Source organism: Temnothorax nylanderi, unplaced genomic scaffold (assembly GCF_030848795.1).
Source record: "Temnothorax nylanderi isolate EJ_2023f unplaced genomic scaffold, tnyl_v1.0 TNYL_tig0091_pilon, whole genome shotgun sequence".
NCBI classification, from domain to species: domain Eukaryota; kingdom Metazoa; phylum Arthropoda; class Insecta; order Hymenoptera; family Formicidae; genus Temnothorax; species Temnothorax nylanderi.
Window position 1 is genome coordinate 563,825 of NW_027249153.1, and position 20,916 is coordinate 584,740.

Here is a 20,916-nt window from a genome sequence, read left to right on the forward strand (position 1 = left end):
CAGCTGTCAGTGGCTGTCACCGAGATGACACGTCTCCAATTTCGGTGCATCATTTCCAGTAGACTAATCATGCAACGATTAAAGTTAATCGGAGTTTGGTCGAAGTGGCCCTTAAACTCGCGTCCTGTCTGGGTTTCTTCGAATTAATAATCATAATCCAGCAATACTGTAAAAGGGTCAACACTGGTGCTACAAATCGGACTCAGTCTTTATTACGCAGCAATTGCTATCAAAATTACAAATGCATATAACGCTGTAAAAAATCCGCTAAGGATGGACGTGCGGGGAATACAAATTAAAGATTTCGCGTGTCGTAAAATGTGGCGCGAGGTATCGGTTACGAGAATCTATTAAAATTCTTGAAAGAACGAAACAGATGTGTCGCGACCCTTTCGTTCGCGATAAACGCGCTTTTAGTCGATCGTATACGAATTCGGAATTCTGATCGGTCGTTTTTCTTCGCCTAACAATAAGCTCTTCTCGCCGATGATATCTTCGAGATAACGATCGCTTTCGCGGACGAGAGATTTCGATCTTGAGCGATCGTATCAGAAATCCACTCGTTCGCACATCCTTCGCGTGATTCGGCATTTTTCAGTGCCAGCTTTATTTGCGTCTTCCGCAGGACTAATTCAATTAAATCATCTCGGATGCGGGCACGTGTGTGACGCGGAGGCGAGGCCGGAACTAGCGGATGCGACGGCGGCGTCGTATCGGTCGTATTTTTTCGTCAACGCGACGGGCAGCACGTACGGTTCATTCGAGACTTCCGCGTTTCGCTCCTGCATATTTATAGAAGCGACCACGATGGCGTATGGCGGAGGATCCTCGAGGAATTTATTCTCGCCGGGTGGATCGACAGTTCCTGACGTTTGACCGGGTGTTCCGGATGTTCCCTGAACGGTCACCACAGACGCGTAAGACGGCGGTAAATCTGGAGCCGAGCGCATCGTGAACGCCAGCGGTCCCGCCTGCAAAGGACAAATTTAGCTCCTTGCACTTTGGGATTGTTGGAGATGTTGTGTCTTTTAAAATGTACACGAGAATGTTTACAGCGTAACTTAAAGCTCGACCAATTACAGCGTAAACGTTAATTGTCAAAAATATACATTGAGCTGTTATATTTCCATAGCACGGTTCAAAGCGCTTGCATTTACCATTTTTACAATGCGCATTTAGTGATAGGTATATAATTGGATGTCAATTTTTATAAATACAACTCGAATCTCTTCTAATAATAAATACAACTCCAATTTCAACATTTTTACAACGAGACATCGCGAGACACTTTTTACACATCTAATTCTATGCCGAAATATTTTCTCCATGTACGATTTGCGCCAGCAGATCTGCGGGATATCGTTCGAAAATAATAAGTCGGAGAAAGGTATATACCTGTCCGCGATTGGCAGTAATGTCCGAGATAGTCCGAATCGCCGCTCTTCGCTGCTCGATCAGAATTCTCGCCTGAGTTCTCTTCACGGTGTAGACGGTGTAGCCGCAAACGAAGAAGAAGAGTAGCGTCAATATTACCAGAACGATCCACATGTGCTCCCATTGCAGTAATATCGAGGCTATCATCGCCGTCGTCACCCACGCGACCAGGATGGTAGCCAGCATGCGGCCGGAGCAATCCGCATCCTGAATAATTTGCATTATAGATTCGATACACAGCTTCCGAGTCGCGCGGAGAATTTCACCCTAAGACGGAAAACGCGGGTTCTCGCGCGGGAAAGTGTCGAGCTTTTTATTCCCTCGAAACTACGCCGTTCTGCGACTTTTCTATGTCGCAACGATCGACAATGCGCGATTTAAACAAAGAGTCCGGGAGACCCCTCGATAGCGATCGGCCAACGAACGCAGATAAGATTACAGGCGTAAAATTGTCGCATCGAATTACATTATTGATAATCGCCGGGCAAATATTGATTATCAGCAAGGCGGTATACATACCAACAGGATCAGAAAAAACATCCTGGATTATATGCAACAGAGTCGGAGATGCAAATTTCCTTCTCGCAGTCGCTATTAATCTACCGACTTATCAAGTGTATACTACTTTATTTGCGATGATAAACGATCCCCGCGAGCTGATACATAAAAGTGCCGCCTTTTCACATATACATTCGTATATAGTATCTTCTTCGACGTGAGTATATTTTTAGAAAAACGACTCGATTATATCGGGGCAATAGATCAATAGTCGACGATGGAATCGAATTTTTGTGTACCGAGAACCTAACGATTCGTGAACGATCGTGTGGATCGTTCGAAGCGAGGTGTTCACATTGTTTTACGTCGCACTAACGTTGCGTAACGGATCGAGGACACTTGAGCGCAAAGTATGTAAACCTCGTGTCAACCCATCGTTTATCCAGACGCTTCTGTTCCGAGCGACGCCGAAAATTCGTTCCGAGCTCGGAGCAAGATACGTGCACCCGATAAGAAATCCAACTCGGTCCTTGACGCATCAAATACCTGCAGCTTGCGCAACGCATGCAAATCGGCGGGGCTAGCCGCTTGCGAGCGATAAAGAAATACTGGAAAATGATTTTAACGGATTAGGATATGTTATGGAATCATAGAGTAAATTATGACGACTGTGTCAAAATCAAAATAGCGACAAAACGAATAAATATTTGCCACTCGGTCGCGTACCTTGTATGTCGATCAATACATTTAAAAACTCGCGATTGTCACTTTCGATACGACCGATTCGACGATCGCCCGGAGCGTCGTGCCGAGGGACCCTCGATCGCGTTTGTCACACAGTGAAACCGCAACTTTAAATGGAAAATTGTTCAGGCAGTTTCGATCGCTTATTAGTCGGTCGTGTTGCAACGTTGAAAACTGGAAAACAATAAGCTTCCACCTTTACGACGGCTTTACGATAACTACGCGATAAGCGAATGAAGACCCCCTCAATGCCGCTCAGAATAGTTATCACCTATAGCGATGACGTGCACCATTTTGACATAGATAACGACGATGACATGCATAATTAGTTGTAAAATATGAAAAAGCTTCTCTTCGTGACATATATAGTGTCTTCTTTATATATGTATATAGAAAGCACTATCAAATATATGTTAATTATTATTCAGTGAGATGTATAGTTCGCCAAGGAGCGAATTATATTAACAACGATTATATATAGATGTATTATTGTTGTTAATATTATGTAATATTACGTAATATGTATATGATATATACACTGTCGTTCAAAAGTTTGGAAGCACTTCTTAAGAAAAACAATAGTGATGCCAATATTTCTAAAGAAAAATGTCATATATGTGAAACTTTACTGTGTGTTTTAACAATTGAACACAGTATTATTTCTAATCATTCTCCAAGGAAAAAGTTCATTTAAAGAATTTTATTGGCACGATTGTTGTTTTTCTTAAGAAGGTAGTGCATCCAAACTTTTGAACGGTAGTGTATATGATACACATGATGACATAATTGTGATGCGTCTGCGGGTCATACGTTTCGTCAAAGATAGTGTCGATAAAAATTTATAGCAGCAGGTACAATGTAATTTTCGCTATTTGTTTATATATTCTACATTGCGAGATATTTTACAATGCCGATATGTGAATGTCGGTCGCTGTTTCGGAGCTGTCCGTATTGGGAAAGAAGTTCGCATACTATTATTTATGGTAGGTTGCGCGATATCAGCGTAACGCAGTTTCCTTATCTTATGTTCACAAGTACGGTAATGCCCAAAGAGCCAGCTTGGAAGTTTTCCTTTAAAAACGACAGAACGAACGAGAGATGTTGCTTTTATTCAACGCGTCATCCGTTCGACATTAAGTCTTCGTTGAGAAGGATACATTGAAATATTTTTCATATACAATGTACGTGCACATGTGGACTGAACGCGTAATCCTAACAGATTAATTCTACGAAATGTACAAAAAGAAAATTCAACGCCCTCAGTTACATATCACAATTGATCGTATTAAAAAGAATGCGTATAATGTCAATCAGGGTCCAAATAGAGTATTGATACTCGATAAAAGTTTGCGTTTAATATTCGCTGGCGATCGCGCTAATCGTCATATTTTGCTCGTACATAAAACAAGAAATATAATAATAATAATGATGATGATTATTTGGACCGCGATTAAGATCTTCCTCTTTCGTACCGTCTTTCTTTTTTCTTCCGTTCTTCAGTCTGTTATTTTTATGCGTTTAACCACTCCCTAAATATACCATAAAAGTGATAAGATCCATGCCAATGTCGCGTGGGTCCGTTTGTGACATATATTAACGTGCCGCGAACGATATCGCGAGATATCGCGCTAATTTCTTATCTCTAAGTGAAGACCATGGAAAAACTAATATACGTAATAAATCTAAGCAAAATTGTTTACAAATTTTCTACATACCAAGTACACGTCCTACCTTCGTTGTTCAAAAGGAGCGAGCCGCGACAGATCGTGCAATGTCGCGTTAGATCTCCCGACTAATAGAAAACGAGTGGTTTGAGCAATTGTATCTCGAGAGTCAGTTATTTTCCTCGGTCGTACAAAAATTTGTGGATGTCGAATAGAAGGAACAGGATCGAATTAATGGCATTCGGTTGGAAGATAGTGGGCCTCCGTGTTTAGGGCAGTAATCGCGGATTGAAACGTCCCATGTGAAGTATTATGCCGGAAGGATTATGCCGGACGAAATATAAGAAGGGCCTGTCGAGCTTCAATCTCGGTCTCTCCAACGATCCGGAGAGCTGCCTCTCCTCCCTGTAGAATCCGTACAGATCCGTGCGCGATTGGTCCGCGTAAGAATCCCCATTGTCCTCTTGCGACAGCGCGCGGTATCTCGACGTATCCTCCTCGGTAACGTTACCGGAATTGTCGTCCTCCATTCGTCGTCCAACGTTTCTCCTTAATGGACTCGCGGGATACGTTTCTACGTGATGTCTTCCGCTGAGAATATTCTCGTCGCCACAGGTGCTGAACAAATTCATCTGCGAAGAAAATTCACGAGTATGAGTAGCGTTTTCGCGCGTATCGAGCGTATCGAGCAGATGGATGTATGAGATGTATCTTACCTGTAACACGTCGGCTAAGTGAAGACGATGACCTACGCCATTGATGCCCTTAAAGTCGGCGTTGCCCGAGAAGAGCTCGTCGAGGCCCATCCTCTTCAAGGCGGCGGTCGCGTTGACCACGGACCTGTGACTGAATTTGGGCACCTGCAGCTCGAGACCGTGTCTCGATATCAGAACCTTGAGCAGCTTGTTCCAGGCGCCGTCGCGGAATGCGCTTCTGACGAGGCGCTGCTCGAGACGATCCAGGTTGTCGCCGGGCGCTGTGTGGCCCTGCTGACCCGGCAGCACGAAGATCGTCGAAACTAACTTGTCGCTGCCTCCGAGAGCGACCGCCGTAGCGTCGATGCTGGGCTCGTAGCCGGCCAGGACACCCGATCGCCAAGTCGTAGCCGGGACCGGGATGAGTTTCCTTTGTCGGACAGCCGGCGAGACGGCGAAGTACAGCTCGCCGTCCCTGCCGACCGAACTGGTCAGACTGCTGTTGCAATCGGTCTGGAACACGTTGGCGGAGAGCGCCGCCAAGGGTGATCTGAGCGGCACCGTGTTCGTCTTGACGAAGTCCTTGATTCGGCCACCGGTCTGCTTCCTGACCAGCAGATTCGTTCTCCTGCGCACGAGATCGCTGATGGTGGCGAAGTTCACCTCGGTCACGAGGCCCTCGTAGAATTGCTGCGCCTGTTCCTTGTAGAAGGGCATGAGTTTCCTGACCTTCATCTTATCGGCGAACAGCTCGCGGACGAAGGCGGCGTTCGCGATGCCCTGACCACGGGCCAGGCCCACCGTGTCGGTTATGTTCTGGAAGACCAGGTGCGGATTGAACGTGGCCACGTCGTCCAGACCGAGGACCTCGTTCATCTGATCGGACGTCGGGCCGCGAGCGCCCAGGAAGATCATCGCCAGCAAGCTGGTCATGCCGAACGGCGATAGCGCCAGCGATCTCGCGGTGCTCAGACCCTTGTTGGTGGCCACCCAGAAATTGAAGGCCAGCTCGTTGCACAGCTTGGCGAAATTCACAATATCGGCGCTCGTGTGTCTTATGGTGATGTCCAAGCCAATTGCGCTCTGAGACGCGTCCAGCGGTAGGAGGGACTGCGTCGGGGATTGCTGCTGATCTTGCTGATGCGCCGCCGCTTCGGCTCCTGGAGAACGAACCAGGGTGCTCTCACTCGAAGTGGAAGGTGGTAACGATGGTGACGACGTCTGAGCGTTATTGACCGGTTTCCTCAGCGGCTTCGGCGGTTTCGGAGGCTTCGGAAGCTTCGACACGGTCGGCGGGGCCTGTTGCGATATGAGCGTCCACTTGTCCTCCGCGATTACGTCTGCGTCAGTCTTCGTAACGTCAGACTTCTCCGACGGTCTATGACCGACCGCGGGCTTCGACGTCTGACGGACCGGAGCACTCGAAGGTGTCGACGCCTGCAAGCGTGTCACGTCCGGCTTCGGCGAACTCTCGGAATGTTTCAAAGACGCGGTCTTGTTCTCCGTGCTATTATCCGAATGTCCGTCGCTCTTTATTGACGTCGATGCGATCTGCGCCACACTCTGATTTGACGTATTATTGACAGGGTTGTCAGGCCGGGGAGTATCCCCTTTGTTTCCGCTTGCGTTGCCCGTCGATTCCTGTGTTACAACCTTGATCGAGCTATCGGTGTGTTCTTGGATCGATAGAGGAGAAGAGTCATTGTTATTTTCGTCCTTTTTATTCTGCGTGTCATCTACGTCTTTGTAGCCAACTGTGCTGGTAACGCGATTTGGATGCTGCAAAAATGCAGAATCGGTAGAATTTTGATTCGACTCGCTAGCGCTGTCAGACGTAACGTTCGAAACGGAGGCATCCGCTGTTAGGTTACTATACGCGGGTGAGCTGTACAACTCGGAGGTGGAATCATTGACGGAGGGAATCGCTACGGCCTCCTTCGTCACTGGCGAAGTATCCGCGACCGAACCATTCTTTTCGCCTAACGCCTCTATTTTCGGGCTGCTCTCCGCCTGTCCCGAGTTTCTGGTATCATTCGCGACTATCACGGATACCTGAGAAAATTCTGGACTTTGGTCCGTCCTCACAAAGGGCGCTTCTGTGGTTTTCACCTTCTCCTTGATTTCCGTTTTCTTCTGGTTGTTGCTCGCACCAAGCGTCGTTTTATTGACGCCTGGCGATCGAGTCGTTGTCGTCTGCTCAGGATTTACGGTGATGATTCTCACGGTCGTTGCGCTCTGCCCAACACCGTCCTTTGCTTCATCGTTGACGGTTGTGAACTTATTTGCCGGGGATGATAAAGGTGCTTTCGTAGAATTGTCGAATCTCTCGTTACTACTCGACAATTTAATCGGTTCCAAAGTATCATTCGACTCTTTCGTCTGCGTCAATGCGCCGTAAATTAATGTACCGTTTCGAGCCGGGTCCGTTAGTGTCTCTTGCGTCGACTGCGTAACGTTTCTTTCCTTCTGATCGTTCAGATCAAGTCCCACAATCTCCTCGTATATTTTAGTGACATTTTCGATAGATTCTTGGGTAAGCTTCGTGTATTCGTCCGATTTGTTCTCAACCGTTTGATCGCTGTTAATTTTGTCGGTCGGCACGCCCGACGTGCTCGTTGCAAATCCGGCGATGAGGCCGCTCGCTAAATCGCTAGCCGCGAAATTCGATGCGTTGCTGGGTAAACCGATTGGCTCGATCGCGGGGATGCTGGACGGTAGCGGCGCGATGCTCAATACTTGATCGATCGCGGACACCGGATCGCTCAGGTTCAAGCTCGCGAGAGCGTTGTCGAAGTATTCGTTGGTTGTCATAGGCTTAATCGAAGATAGACTCGTGTCGGTCGATGCGATTGTCGATTGGGTTTTGGCTGCATTAGGCGCTATCGACGTAGAGGTCTTTTCGGAAGGTGCGATTCTGTCGGCGGTACTCTCGGGAGCCGCGGGACTTTCGGTCTGGCTCGCCGGCGGAGCCGCGACCGTAGCGTGCGACTTCTCGAGTTGAAGCTGCACGAACGAAGGTGCCGTTGATCCGGAAATCGTTGCGGTCGATTTGAGCCCAGCTGGCGTCGTGGCTGAATTACTGATCACTACTCTATTATTCGTCGCTCCGATCTTGGTCGAAGCTGCTGATGTCGTCGCCGTAATCTGGGAGCTCGCGGGAACACCGATCGTGCTTAATTCCCCGTCTACCGCGTTGAGAGGCCGATAGATGACGGAATGTTCAACGAGCTCGGGAGTTGCGTCTCGTGACGGGATCTCTGTAGTAACGGTTACGTAGGTTTGCGTATTAACGATGGGCCTGAAATTCTCCTCTTTTACGACCGCGGTCTCGTTCGCCTCGGATACGTTGCGCCTCTGATCGTAATTAATATTCACGATCGGTATCTCGGGCCTTTCGTTCGACGTGGACGACAGGGGCAGGACAGGTGGTTTCACTTCCGAAACTTGATTTATTACACTCGAGAAGGAGTCGATTAACTGCGTGGGTAACGGTTCTATCGGCGGCGAGGATTGAATCTCGGTCGGCAGAGGATTAAGATAATTCTCCCCGTATGTCGACGTAACCGGGCCCGACGACTCTTTCGTAACCGTTGAGAAGCCCTCGCCGAGATAATGATCCGAGATGAGCGTGTGCAACGACGTCGGGACGGTCGGGGCCTTGATTCTCGTAACGGAAGCGAGCGTGGACGGCGAGCGCGGCGTGGTTTCGTTAGACCCCTCCTCGGGTTTCGAAGACGCATGGGAAATCGGCACCGGGGTGGCGAGGGTATCGGTTTGTGGGATTACCTTATCGTCATTGTACGTCCCGCTCGCTTGAGATCCTTTCGTAACGCCAGACGCGAACGAAGAATCGTCAGATACCTTCGTATTGTTCTTGCTCTGTACGAGAACGTAACTCGCGTTCGAGGGAGAGATCTTGTCGGTCGCGCCCGTCGACTCGCTGGACCCGCCTTGCGTCACGGTCTTCTTCGTGACGGAGGAATGTATCGATACGCCCGGCGTGGTCGTCGAATAGGTCGCCGCGGCTTCCATCCCTTGGCTTCCTACCTTGTTGCTCGTGGTCGTCTGCTTCGTAATACTTACGGGATACATGTCTAGGCTCGTCAGCTGCGGGAACGTTATGCCTTCGGGCACTTCGGACAGAGTCAATTCGACGTACTGTTCCGTTTGACTTCCCTCGGTCTGGGCGGACGGCTGGGTGATCGCCGAACTCGCGGCACTGGTACCAACTGTAGACGGGAGGTCGGTCTGGCCTCCCTTGATCGCGACACTCTCGACCGGAATCACGCTGATTATCTGGAAGATGGGGCTCTCGGTAACGGCGGATTGCAACGTGGACAACTTGTGTTCCGTCAGGGTGATGACTGGAACCGGGATCATCGGTTTCTCAGTCGCTGCCGTTTGCTGCGAGTGATGGCCATGCTGAGGTTTCCCCTGCGCGTTATTGGTAAAGCCGGCGTACGCGTTCGTCTGAACGTCCGACGTCGCCGGTTTTTTCGTCGGATGTCTCGACGTCGACTCAACTTCCGTCTTCTCCGCCGTAATCTTGTGCGACAGTTGGCTGGATTCGCCGTTCGGGGAGATCGCGTCCGTCTCGCCGGATAGAATCGAAGGTAGAATGTTGCTCCATTCGACGTTCGCGTGTTCCGGAATCTTCGGTATCGAACCCGTTAAGGTCGGTGGCTTATCGAGTGCGCTCTTCAGCACGTTCTGTACCTTCTGTACCACATCCATGACCTAAAATGCGACGGATGGAATGTATTAAATCCGTAAACGAAGAGACGTGACAGCTCCGTTAGCTTCTACCTCGTACACGTTCTTGCTCGCTTCTTGTATCTAAATATAATCTAACAGTTTTAGAAATCTATACGATCGATGTTAGACAGAGCAGTTGCGAAAATATTACGACGCTTAGACCACGCGGTTTTTTACATCCCGATTTAGGATTAATTAATTATAAAAATTATTATTTAATTAATGTTTTTAGATGGCTTTGGCTCGATTTATTCGTCAAACGTATATATCATATCAATTTCATCATTTGCTTTCATTCATTTTCGGCAATGTCCAAAGTATTCTAATTTAGACGTAATAAATATTATAGTATTCTGTATTAGCCATCTATGGTTACGAGACAAAAGACGCGAAACAAGTGAAACGGGGAACCGACCTTTTTGCCGCCCGTCAGAACATCGTCGGCTTTTTGAGGCTCCTGCCTGTCCATCGCGACGTGATCCGCCCCACCTGCCGCGATGAGACCTTGAATTTCCTGAGCGGTCATCTGCCGCGTAATCATATCGCCCTTGTCGTCGTAGGTATAAAACTGAAACTTGTCGGGCCGCAAAAGTCCGGCCGGGGAAGCGACCAGTTTGTGGCCGGACTGCGTCTCGTTTTTGCCGTTCGTTGGATGATGCGCGCGTCCATCGTGGTCCTGACGGATAATTGTTGAAGTGGCCGCGCTGTAAAACGTATCGAAGGCGTCGTCCAGAATATTATCGGTAAAGTATAACCCTTGCCACTTCGATGTTAAATCTCAATCTAAGAATATACGCGTAAATTGAACGCGACACGTAACGTCGATATGTAACGTGTAAGACAGATCGGAGTATTCGTTCGTTTCTCACGTGGAGAACTTCTCTTACGCGTCTCGGCGAACCTGTCGCGGAATTTAAATCGGCCCGATAGAGAGTTACGACAGAGTGTATCAGCGTGGAATCTACATCGAACTGATAAGAACGGAGGTTCAATGCGGGCGCGCAATTTCTCTAATTAGAGAAGCTCGTTAAGAGCGGAGGATCGTTTGGCGGCACGAAAACTAAGCCGCGCGGTCTCTAATAAGAGCCGACCGTGTTTTTCGTCTTTCTCCTCTTCCGCATTCTCCGTCCTGTCTTTCCCACGCGAGGCGCGATTCCTATCTGGATCTACTTGTTCGTATTATCTCATGCCGCTATAACTCGTCCGCGTTAATGGAATTGCGTTGATTACGTTGGATCCATTGTTACGCCGATCCGCGCACCCCGCTCTAATTCTACATTTCCCGTACAAATTTACATGTTTAACGTAAATTTACATGTTTACGTGCACGACGCGCAATTCATTGCGCAAAAGTTAATTGGGATCTCCCGCGTGATACTGACCTAGGATCGAACGCGTTCGCAGACACGTGCGAACGTTCGTTATGAGCCGGTAGAGCCGCGCCTAACTGCAGGCTCGTCCAGGACACGATTAGTGCCGGCAGGAGCCAGCGCAATCGCTGCGACAACATGATAATTCTCGATTCTCTGAAAACGCAAAGACATTCCGAAGTTGAGGATTCGTTTTCTCGTTTTCTGAATTTTTCTATATAGTATCTAAAAACGCGCGCTCTTGTAATACTAAAGCCTTTAAAATAGGAACATTTATCGAAGAGAGAAAAAAAGAAGAGTGAATTTAAAGGAAATAAAATGTTCGCGCGCGTTACCAAGAATACCAAGAAGACCCGTACACGTAGACGAGCTAGCCGAATAACGCGACATGGCAGCGTGAGAAGAAAAAGAAACGCGAGGGGAAGGGAAGAGAGATAGGTCACCGAACCTTGCAATTTCTTGCTGGTTGTCGTTACATATCGGTAACCGGTTTTTCGTCGCCCAATTACGTTCCGATCGCCTCGCGTCGCGCCTAAATCTAAAGGGGATGACCGTCGGCGCGGAGATGACCGATTAGCGCACTTTGGGTACCTCGGAGGTACTCAAAACCCGGCGGGTCTAATCGTCTATTCTCTCTTTCCTTTCCTCCCACATCCGTGTTCGCGGATCATCGCGAAATATACGCGTGTATGTCGACAGGTTGTCGCGCGATTTCGCAGGTTGCACTCACACTTTGCAGGCGAAGGTAGACTCCCTGGAAATGTCATTTAATCCCGTCGAGAAGGGACGCGATTCACGTCAATAACCCGGTGACTAGCCGCTCGACACTCGCGATACTCGCGAGAAAAAGGGAAAAAAAAACGTTCGGCGAGGATATCTGGCGGTCCCTCGGTGGCCGATTCCCTCGCGCGAGACGCGCTCCGGTCTATCCCTTTTTCCCCCCTTTTCTGCTCCTTCGCGTCTGCCTTCTCTCTCTCGCTTCCCTTCTTCCCTTCTTCCCTTCTTCGTTAAGGGATCAAGGACGTTTAGCAGTTGAGACTATTTTGCGGTCGACCTTGCTGTCAGACTCGCCGGTGTAGCGACCTCGGCGATGATTACGGAGCACGTTCCGCGAAACTCCTCCCTTTTCTTTTCCGCGGGGCCCTTTCTTCGCGCGCGTCCTCCGTTCCCCCTTTATATATCCGCTCCGCTTCGCGCTTGACACGACTCCGGGCGGGCCCTCTTCCTTACGCCGCTCGTCCGCTCCGCTTCTTCTGCCGTCTTGTACCCTGGATAAACACGTACTGCAAGGTAGGATCCTTGGCTAGTACGAGCGCAGCGGAACAAGAGGCAGAGGAGATAAGGAGGAGGGGGAGACCGCGCTCCTGGAGGGTAAGACAGGGAAAGGACTCGGGGGGGGCCTCCTCTCGCCTCTCTCGCGAGAGAGAGACGTCGCCGTCGCGTCGGATGGACGGACGGAGCGGATTACGCGGAAACAGGTGACCGCGCGTGCACGTACGCGCGCGCATTCTTTCTATATCGAGCGCGGATCGCCTGCGACTCCGAGAGGGTACAATGGCCAATTAGAACCATGTTAGAATTTCATCGCGGGATCGGATCGGATCGGACCGGGATTTTTCCTCGGGCTTATCTCTCGTCCCTCCCCCCCCCCCTCTACGTCGAGTTTCGTCGCTCAACGCCAGCGGGGGCAAGAGGGGGCCCGCAAATAATTTTTCTCAAACGACAAACGTACGCGCGTAAGCCAGGCCGACGATTCACGCCGATTAACGGTACATCGACCGAATAAGTCGCGTACGTGACGTATGAAATTGTGAAAGAACCGCCGTCGGGCCCCGCGGGGTCGATAAGCGTCGCAAAAACGTCGGATTTCGGGGAAAAACTCTCTCGGAGACGGGATTAGACGCTGAATTATCCTGGCAGCATCGAGGCGGCGCGAAGCGCTCGAGCGTACCTACCTTTATCGAGTCGCGCGCGACTCATTCTTCGTTGCGCGACTCATTCATAAGCGAATCAATTCAATCGCCGTCCGGCGGCGGCTCGCTGGAATAAATTTCGGACATGTCCCATTGGGACACGGTCCCCCTCGCCCTCCCCCCGACTCTCGTTAGGAATGGGGGGATTGGGGAGAGCTCGTTACGGGGCGACGATGAAATTCTTTCCTCGAGAGACCCCCGTTCGCCAGGCCAGGCCAACCCAGGCGCCGACACCGCGAAAACCGATAGATTTAGGTTCGATAACGATCGGGGAGACGGACGGGCTCGCGCGAGAAACCCGTTTTCTCGCTTATTCGCGCGGCTACGTCTGCTCCGAGTTTTCTGCGAACGTCGAACACGCGCGGGTTAATAAACAGCCGTCCCACTTGCACGACTGTCCATCCGTAACCCACTGTTTACCAAGACAACGGTACCGGGTACCGCGCCAGGCCGCGCCGGATTAAGGTTTATCCAACGGTTTACCTATCGACAAATTTGACGTCGGCGACGGGGGGAGAGAAAGTCCCCCCCCCTCCGGGGAGGAGCGGCACGGGAAAGGGGAACGCGAGAACGAGCGCCGATGATTTACGACACTCCGCAAATCCGACCTATTTCCTCGACCCCCCGGTCGATCTCACGTCGCCCCCGGCGCGCGCGATCATCGACTTCGTCCCGAAATGTCGTTTCCGTTCTCCAGCGAGAGGTCCGAGGGTTTATTTTCGAGCCAAGTTCGGCTCTCGTTGCAGTTCCGACACCGAAGGGGGAACGTATCTCCCTTCGACGCGTAAGTACACAAGCACGATAACGATCGGGCAGAAAGAGAAGAGGGGGGGAGAGAGAGAGAGAGAAAAGGAAAAAAATCGCAAGTTCGCCGGTGCACCTACGAGAAATTCTCAGGTGCGTGAGAGATTCCCCGGCGGTATGGCAGAGGTGTCACGCTTGGCTGAGCTAACACGACATTCCAGATTACGTAGCCTGGAATCGTTGCTCCGAAGGGAGCATCGTCCTGAGGCGGCGGCATTACGCCAGCCGCGTCTCAGGACAATTCTCCGAACGTGGCGAATAATAAAAATGTTAATCGAAGGACGATACGGGTCAGGGATCCCTAATCGCGCGATCGTACCCCGTTTTACATTCGACCGTGCGATTCAGGGGAGTGTCGGAAGGACCCCGCGGCCGACATCTCATCTCTTGCGGAGTGCGGACGCTAATGATCTCCGATCGCGATTGTCCCGCGGCAACTCCTCGGCCGCGTTTCACGGAAGGCTGCGAATAATCGAGGAGACGAGTCCTGGACTGTTCACCACGCGAAGCGGCGCGGCGCGGCGCGGCGCGGCGCGCGTCTCACGCGGTACCCCGGCCGGCCGGCGGCGACGAGCGCGTGAAAACTTGAGGAATATGTTCCTCGATGTGTGTATACCGGAATGTACCACTTTTCGACACATAACAGTAGATATATGCGCGGCACGGTATAGATAGAGACACCGTGGTCTCTCTCTTTCTCTTTCTCCCTTTCTCTCTCTTTCTCTTAGAAATATACCCGAGAGACATAACGGTCCTCTCCTCGCCTCCTTTGTACCCGGTCGTGTTACGAATACACACACACGCGACCAGGTAGGCGACAGGCGTCCACGTTCGTCGCGTCGCCTCCGAAATCTGATTTAATTACGCGCGCGGGATACAAAGAGGCGAGAGGAGGAAAAAAAGAAAAGAAGGAAACGCGCGACGGGGGGCCCCGTCGTCGGGGTCTATTCGTCGCGTTTGCGAATTCGACACACGCGTGCCCCCGCATGCCGCCCCGCCGTTTTGCACGCCGTTTGCACGCCGTGCATGTCCCCGTGAGCGAGGCGACTACGAGCCGACCGAGATCATCCGGAATACCAGGCAACGAGGCCATCCTGTAAGGATAAAACCGAGTCCCGGTTCGGCTCGCTCGGGGAGGAGAGGCCGAGACCGTCGGCGCTCGGTCCCTCTCTCTCTCTCTCTCGTTCTCCACATTTGTCTCGACCGTGTGAATCCTCGTCCTCGTCCGATGACAAAGTGAGGAGGAGGAGGAGGAGGAGGAGGAGGAGATCGAGTTCTTCGCAGCGCTTAGGACGACCTGCGATTAACTTAATCGCCGATTCATTCAACCGACAGAATTAATAGCACGGAACACTTAAAAGAAAATAATTTGCTGCCCCTAATTTAATCTTTCTTCCATGCAAACAACAAAAAAATTGATAATTCTGTCCACCTGTATTATTTAACGAAATAATAGGTATTAGTTGATGAGTTAATCGCCGGTTAAGTTAAGAGCTTGATCGTAGTTATCCTAAAAAGGCGACTCCGGCCAAACTCCGATTAGCTCGATCGGCGATTAAACCGAATCGAAGTCAATCTTAACTGCTGATATATAGGAGCGTGACGCATCACATCGGGCATGACGATGGAAAATGATGACGGAAAGGCAGAAATAGAAATGTTACGGGAGACCCGATTTATCACCGGAAGTAAATACGAGGGAACGTGGGATGCGATCGACATGACGGGCATCGGCAGATATGTCACGCCTTACAGTTAGTCAATTTCGGCTATTTTAAAAATCTAACGTTTCTCAAGCGCGGAATTGGGATCGCTACCCGGATGGAAATATTTTACTGAAAATATAATGAAAATCTTACTGAAATTCTCTCTCAATTGACCCCATTTCATTATTACTTCATCAATATTTCAATAAAAATTTAGTTTTAAGTTAAATTCAGACCCCATTTCATTATTACTCCATCAATATTTCAGTAAAAATTCAATTTTCAGTTAAATTCAGTAGATTTCATTGATACCTGACATAAAAGAAATTTCGTTATTACTCTTTAATAGTATAATTTAACTTTCCTTATATTTCACAGTATTACACATTACATTTCCTAAGGAAAATGATTATTTATTTTGAAATATATTTAATAATTTTTCAATAACTTTTATTTCACTTTTCATCGATTTCATAGCACTTTCAGCAAAATATTTCCATCAAGGTAGGATCGTACAAGATCACCTTGGCATTAATTAGCGCTGATTAATTCTTGTCCGTTCAGAAGTTGTATTAGAGGGAGAATTCCGGAACGGTATGCTTCATGGTCACGGAAGTATGTACTGGCCACGTGGACAAAGAATGGATGGTGTTTGGATTCGCGGAAGAATGGTGCAGAGACGTTACACGTTTGCGGACGGTTTAGCATATAGAGAAAACGGATGGGATTATTGCGTATATCCCGATAGGCGGTTAGCCGACTCTTATAAGTAGTGCCTAAACGAGAATTCATCCTGTTCCATACTTATACACTCGTGACGAATCATAAAAATATTTCAGATTTTACAAGTGCATGGTAAACGGACTGAAACCAGCCGGAGAGGTACTGAAAACTAATGATCAGCCCACTAAAATTATTCCTCCGTTTTGCTACGATACCGGTGCTGGCATATTCGACCCAGATAGCAATTGCGTAACATCCTATCGTAATTGTAAAAAAGTAAAAATATTCTATCTCTCGATAGCGAGATAAAGATATTTATTTATTTATTTTCGTGAGATAGGTAATATAGGAGGTAATATATATTTAAATTTTATAACTTACAAGATACTCCAGATTCCAACGGCGACAGAAAGTGCATGGATAAAGAAAAATTGCCGAAAAGGCTGGTCAGAGCCGACTGGTCATCAGGAATGGTTGCGCGAATATTGGCAATCGGGAGCGGCGGATTTTGCAACGCTACCGCATGTCTCGCAAGACGACGAAGCGGAAAATTGGTGGCAAAGGTATATCGGTATAATATTGTAGTTGTAGTTACATACCTATATAAATTTAAAACAAGAGTAAAATTCTGCGTAAACATAGATTGATTAGACTTTATTTTTTTCTTTTTCTCTCTCTAAATTATAATAAATTAAACAAAATGTTCAAAAAGTACTTATATATATTGTATATATAAAATAGTCTCATAAATATACAAATATTTTAAAGTACAATTTAAAATTAAATAATATAATTACAATAAAATATTATTTAATGTAATATCATAATCAATTTGTTCTAATTACATTGTTTAAGATTGACAAAATTTGCCAGATACTCGCTCACTGATAAACATGACATGATGGATAAAGCACAATTGTGCTTAAAAGAACGATTAAAAAATTATAGAAGAAATATAGATATTAAGGATTGAAGCAATACAAATTACACTAAATAAAAGTAATATATAAAATTTCATAAAATATATGTATGTATAGTAATATATAACCATTACTCTCTTGTTATAAACATATTAAATACTTATATTAAATACATTTCCAAAATTTAATATCTTAAAAATATATATTATGCAACATGCGCGTTTACCCTTTTCAACATATGTCAAGAGCGTAGAATGCATTTTCCTAACCAATGACGAGTTCTTTCTCTTCAGTCACAACTGTCGGCGCATCTGTTCTTCGTTGTACGTTGAACAATACAGACAGTTTTAGTGGTACACACGTGTCTGCGGTGCAAGCCATTATGTTTAATGTAACACGCAATTGACTGCGCGTTTCTTCTTTGGGAAGTTTCACCGATATAGGAGTCGAAAGTCTACCCGTCAAAGATTTCGCCGTCCACATATTTGTGGGTAAAGACACCTGCCACTCTTGCGGTGCGTCTACATTTAATTTCAAATCGTTCGTAAATACGATGTTAAATGAAACATTTAGTTCTCCACCGTATGTATTTACTGCTGTATCGAAAGCAAACACATTGTCGGTATTTCTATTTGAATCGCGTCTAGATACGATAGCCATCTGAAAAATAAAGTTAAGAAAATTTATGCTAGTGTTTTATACGATATTCCGTGAAAAATATTCCAAGTAAAATGTTTATTTTCATGAAAATAAAACTAACAAATTCACATAATTTATTACTTATAAAGTTATATTTTTTTTATATCTAATAAAACAAATTTATTTTTTGAAAGCGATTCTAAAGCTAGATATATACTTACGGTTGAAATCTTCTCGTTTTTCAGATCAATAATCTTAAGAGCGTGATTATTGGTGTCTGCTATGTAAAGAATATTACCGTCTGGACTGACAGCAAGACCACTCGGTTCATTGAACTAAAAAGTTATTTAACAGTTTACAAAGCGTTTTTTTTTTTAATAACTCTTTTCAAAAAAACATTACGAAACTTACGGTAAATGCACGCTCGGGTTTTCCAGCGCCAAACAATGTCTTGCAGTGCCCCGTCGCAGTATCTACGCTTTTAATTTTATGATTGTAAGTATCAGCCACGTAAATTTGTTTGTCCAAGTGATTCCACGTTACTCCCAATGGATGTTGAAGTTTCGCCGAATGTGCCTTTCCGTCTACATCTCCAAAAGAATGCAAGTTCTACAATGCAAGTTAAATTTAAAAATTCTGGTAAGATAAATATTATCGTTCTTTTGGTTCTTCGCTGTTATTCAAACGAAAGCTGACGCTTGTTCACATACCGAACGAGCTGACTAAAGCTATCTTATTCATATACACAAACGTAAAGTGAGAAAAGACAAACCGCTGGATTTTTATCCCCTCCACAAACGGCGGATACTTGACCGCTATCTAAATGCAACCGTCTGATAGCGCTGCTTTCGCTGTCCGCCAAAAACGCAACTTTACGTTCCTGAACGACCGCGATGCCAGAGGGTTGCGCTAGTCCCGCGGCATGCGGATAACTGTTGTTGCGATTTTCCTCCCGGCCACTTCCGACAATAGCAGCGCACGTGCCCGCTATGTACTTTCTAAAATACGAAGAGATTCCACTAAGGATATCACTTTTCTCAACAAACATTAATTAATTTCTAAGCGAAAGAAACGCTTCGTGTACTTTACATACATTTTCTTTATCTGTATGAACTATAAAAAGCCGAAATTAATTGTTAAATTAAATGTTCAAAAATCATATTCAAAAAATATATAGTTCACACAGATGCGTAATAACGTGAATAAGATGTCGTATTGATTACGTAAATAATGTCTCACTTTTCCTTCCACCAAATGGTATCTTCCAAAAACAGCGCCCAGATCTGATGGGTACCCGCTATGGCGATTAACAAGACCGGCACTACGGTGCCTTTATACTCGTGATGATAAATTGCCACGTCCCAAGGGGATGATAAAGCTTGATCAGTGCCGCGTTTTCCACCGTTTCGATCGCAACCTTGTGAGCCAGTACCGGCTACGGTGGATACGGTTTTTTCGGTCAGGTCTATCTAAAACGTGATTAACATCGAGAATAGATACAGCGAATCAACGTTGTGGATTACAATAATAAAAAGATTGTATTCTTACTTTCCTAATGGCATGGTTATTATTATCCGCGACGTAGATAATATTATTAAGCACACAGACCCCCTGGGGTGAATTAAATCTAGCATTTTTGAAATCGCCATCTTTAAAACCTTGGCTGCATCCACCTACAACGTGCTCCACTCTCCCATGCTCATTTGTAATTACAATTCTGTTGTTACCGCTATCGGATATGACTAGCTTCGTCTCTTGTTCCGGCTGAAAAACTGTTAGTTTGCCGGGAAACAGCAGACCATCTTTAGAAGATGGTAAAAGATGATGCGCCGGTTTCAGCGGAAGACTGTGACTCGACATTTTATTCAAGGATCTGAAATGTGCTATTGCCACTTTTGTATACAATAGTATTTCATCTCTGTGATCTTCACCCACAAAAACAGCCAGCGGTTGACCGCTAGGTCCTGAAATAAATGTAGACACAGCTGTGATATGTAATTATTTATAGAAAAAAGAGCCAAGAGAGAGAGAGAGAGCGTTCGTAGATTGTTTCATACCTAACATAATCAGACTAGGCCAACACGTTATTCCCATATCGTGCCACATTCTTAACGTTACGTCATTTACCACAGGATGCATGATATTATATCTCTGCACGGCGGATAAGACATTCTTCGAACTGCGCTCGTTTGTGAATTTTGCGCTATGAATGCCGATCTGAACGGAAAAGTTATTAGTCATCGGATATACAATCTTATCTATCTCTCGTAAGTTCCTCTTCTTGTAATAGAAACGTTACTCACCACCACGAGACCATCCTCTACAGAAATTTTCTTCTCGACCTCTTCCAGCTCGGCCAAAACGTGCATGCAATTGATACAGCAGTATGTGAAAAAGTCCAAAAGGACGATCTTTCCCTTCAGATGCTGCGCCAGGGACAATCCCTCCGACACGTTGAACCATTCCAAGCCTGTGGTAACATATACAGTTAATTAAAAATTACAACTATAACGATGATCAGCCTTTCTCTGCCGAGAAGGTAATTATACATTTATTTCTAACTCGCAAAATATTGTGAAATTTACAATGGCAATGACTAGCCACTTTTCTGTAACACATAAATGTCCATTTATTTCTAACTAGCTGTTTGCAAAGTGGAACATAAGAAAGAATGCAGAGAACTCTCTTCGTGCGATCCAGACGGTCGGTAGGTACCTTTTGGGAAATCGTGAGCCTCCGCTCCACTGTTTTCATACCGCTTGATATGCTTTAGGATCAACGTTTCCTTTTCCCTCCGTTCTGTCAAGTCGTCCAGGTGGAAGCGCATCTGAATGCAGACCTGCGTCAGCTCCTCCACTACCTGCTGCGCGTTCATTTTTTCGTTTACGAGTCCGCACATGGGGCGGTTTCCGCGGTTTAAAGGATCAAGTAAAGCTCCTCGAGCGATCGCGAATTACACATGCACTTGCAATCACTTGCAATGTCAATTCG

The 20,916-nt window shown here is 46.9% G+C and overlaps 4 protein-coding genes across 7 annotated transcripts; 1 reads left to right on the forward strand and 3 right to left on the reverse strand.

The window, feature by feature from the left end:
- Positions 1-190: 190 nt before the first annotated feature.
- On the reverse strand, positions 191-3,060 carry LOC139775052 (uncharacterized). 2 transcript variants are annotated; one of them, XM_071710733.1, is made up of 4 exons: positions 2,659-3,060; positions 2,353-2,540; positions 1,396-1,641; positions 191-971 (listed from the first exon to the last, which is right to left on the reverse strand). In XM_071710733.1, exons 3-4 carry the CDS (start codon positions 1,618-1,620, stop codon positions 642-644), a joined length of 555 nt encoding a protein of 184 aa, XP_071566834.1. In that variant the 5' UTR covers positions 1,621-1,641; positions 2,353-2,540; positions 2,659-3,060; the 3' UTR covers positions 191-641. The 2 variants fall into 2 exon arrangements, with proteins under 2 accessions (XP_071566834.1, XP_071566833.1); XM_071710732.1 differs by lacking the exons at positions 2,353-2,540; positions 2,659-3,060 and adding an exon at positions 1,954-2,088.
- LOC139775051 (MORN repeat-containing protein 5) lies at positions 2,029-17,352 on the forward strand. 2 transcript variants are annotated; one of them, XM_071710729.1, is made up of 6 exons: positions 2,029-2,149; positions 15,533-15,691; positions 16,208-16,394; positions 16,483-16,642; positions 16,751-16,929; positions 17,222-17,352. In XM_071710729.1, exons 2-6 carry the CDS (start codon positions 15,556-15,558, stop codon positions 17,337-17,339), a joined length of 780 nt encoding a protein of 259 aa, XP_071566830.1. In that variant the 5' UTR covers positions 2,029-2,149; positions 15,533-15,555; the 3' UTR covers positions 17,340-17,352. The 2 variants fall into 2 exon arrangements, with proteins under 2 accessions (XP_071566830.1, XP_071566832.1); XM_071710731.1 differs by having other exon boundaries at positions 16,483-16,634.
- Positions 3,529-11,845, reverse strand: LOC139775038 (uncharacterized). 2 transcript variants are annotated; one of them, XM_071710692.1, is made up of 4 exons: positions 11,173-11,845; positions 10,206-10,494; positions 5,057-9,772; positions 3,529-4,972 (listed from the first exon to the last, which is right to left on the reverse strand). In XM_071710692.1, exons 1-4 carry the CDS (start codon positions 11,298-11,300, stop codon positions 4,610-4,612), a joined length of 5,496 nt encoding a protein of 1,831 aa, XP_071566793.1. In that variant the 5' UTR covers positions 11,301-11,845; the 3' UTR covers positions 3,529-4,609. The 2 variants fall into 2 exon arrangements, with proteins under 2 accessions (XP_071566793.1, XP_071566792.1); XM_071710691.1 differs by having other exon boundaries at positions 3,529-9,772.
- LOC139775043 (NHL repeat-containing protein 2) lies at positions 16,993-20,840 on the reverse strand. The gene is made up of 9 exons (XM_071710711.1): positions 20,641-20,840; positions 20,229-20,395; positions 19,983-20,142; positions 19,474-19,889; positions 19,165-19,394; positions 18,698-18,923; positions 18,337-18,534; positions 18,147-18,260; positions 16,993-17,946 (listed from the first exon to the last, which is right to left on the reverse strand). Exons 1-9 carry the CDS (start codon positions 20,822-20,824, stop codon positions 17,551-17,553), a joined length of 2,091 nt encoding a protein of 696 aa, XP_071566812.1. The 5' UTR covers positions 20,825-20,840; the 3' UTR covers positions 16,993-17,550.
- Between the last annotated feature and the right edge of the window lie 76 nt (positions 20,841-20,916).

What these genes read in the sequence shown, in the direction of transcription:
- LOC139775052 (XM_071710732.1), bottom strand. Translation starts at nt 1,974, where the DNA reads ATGTTTTTTCTGATCCTGTTG. An exon ending in TGTTTTTTCTGATCCTGTTG is followed by an intron (nt 1,642 to 1,953) that starts GTATGTATACCG and finishes CAAATTATTCAG; the next exon opens with GATGCGGATTGCTCCGGCCG. An exon ending in TTACTGCCAATCGCGGACAG is followed by an intron (nt 972 to 1,395) that starts GTATATACCTTT and finishes TGTCCTTTGCAG; the next exon opens with GCGGGACCGCTGGCGTTCAC.
- LOC139775043 (XM_071710711.1), bottom strand. Translation starts at nt 20,824, where the DNA reads ATGTGCGGACTCGTAAACGAAAAAATGAACGCGCAGCAGGTAGTGGAG. An exon ending in GCCTAGTCTGATTATGTTAG is followed by an intron (nt 19,890 to 19,982) that starts GTATGAAACAAT and finishes CATTTATTTCAG; the next exon opens with GACCTAGCGGTCAACCGCTG. An exon ending in AACCCGAGCGTGCATTTACC is followed by an intron (nt 18,261 to 18,336) that starts GTAAGTTTCGTA and finishes ATAACTTTTTAG; the next exon opens with TTCAATGAACCGAGTGGTCT.
- LOC139775038 (XM_071710691.1), bottom strand. Translation starts at nt 11,300, where the DNA reads ATGTTGTCGCAGCGATTGCGCTGGCTCCTGCCGGCACTAATCGTGTCC. An exon ending in GCGAACGCGTTCGATCCTAG is followed by an intron (nt 10,495 to 11,172) that starts GTCAGTATCACG and finishes TACGTTTTACAG; the next exon opens with CGCGGCCACTTCAACAATTA. An exon ending in TTCTGACGGGCGGCAAAAAG is followed by an intron (nt 9,773 to 10,205) that starts GTCGGTTCCCCG and finishes GTCGCATTTTAG; the next exon opens with GTCATGGATGTGGTACAGAA.
- LOC139775051 (XM_071710729.1), top strand. Translation starts at nt 15,556, where the DNA reads ATGACGATGGAAAATGATGACGGAAAGGCAGAAATAGAAATGTTACGG. An exon ending in TGCGTATATCCCGATAGGCG is followed by an intron (nt 16,395 to 16,482) that starts GTTAGCCGACTC and finishes AAAATATTTCAG; the next exon opens with ATTTTACAAGTGCATGGTAA. An exon ending in GCGGAAAATTGGTGGCAAAG is followed by an intron (nt 16,930 to 17,221) that starts GTATATCGGTAT and finishes ACATTGTTTAAG; the next exon opens with ATTGACAAAATTTGCCAGAT.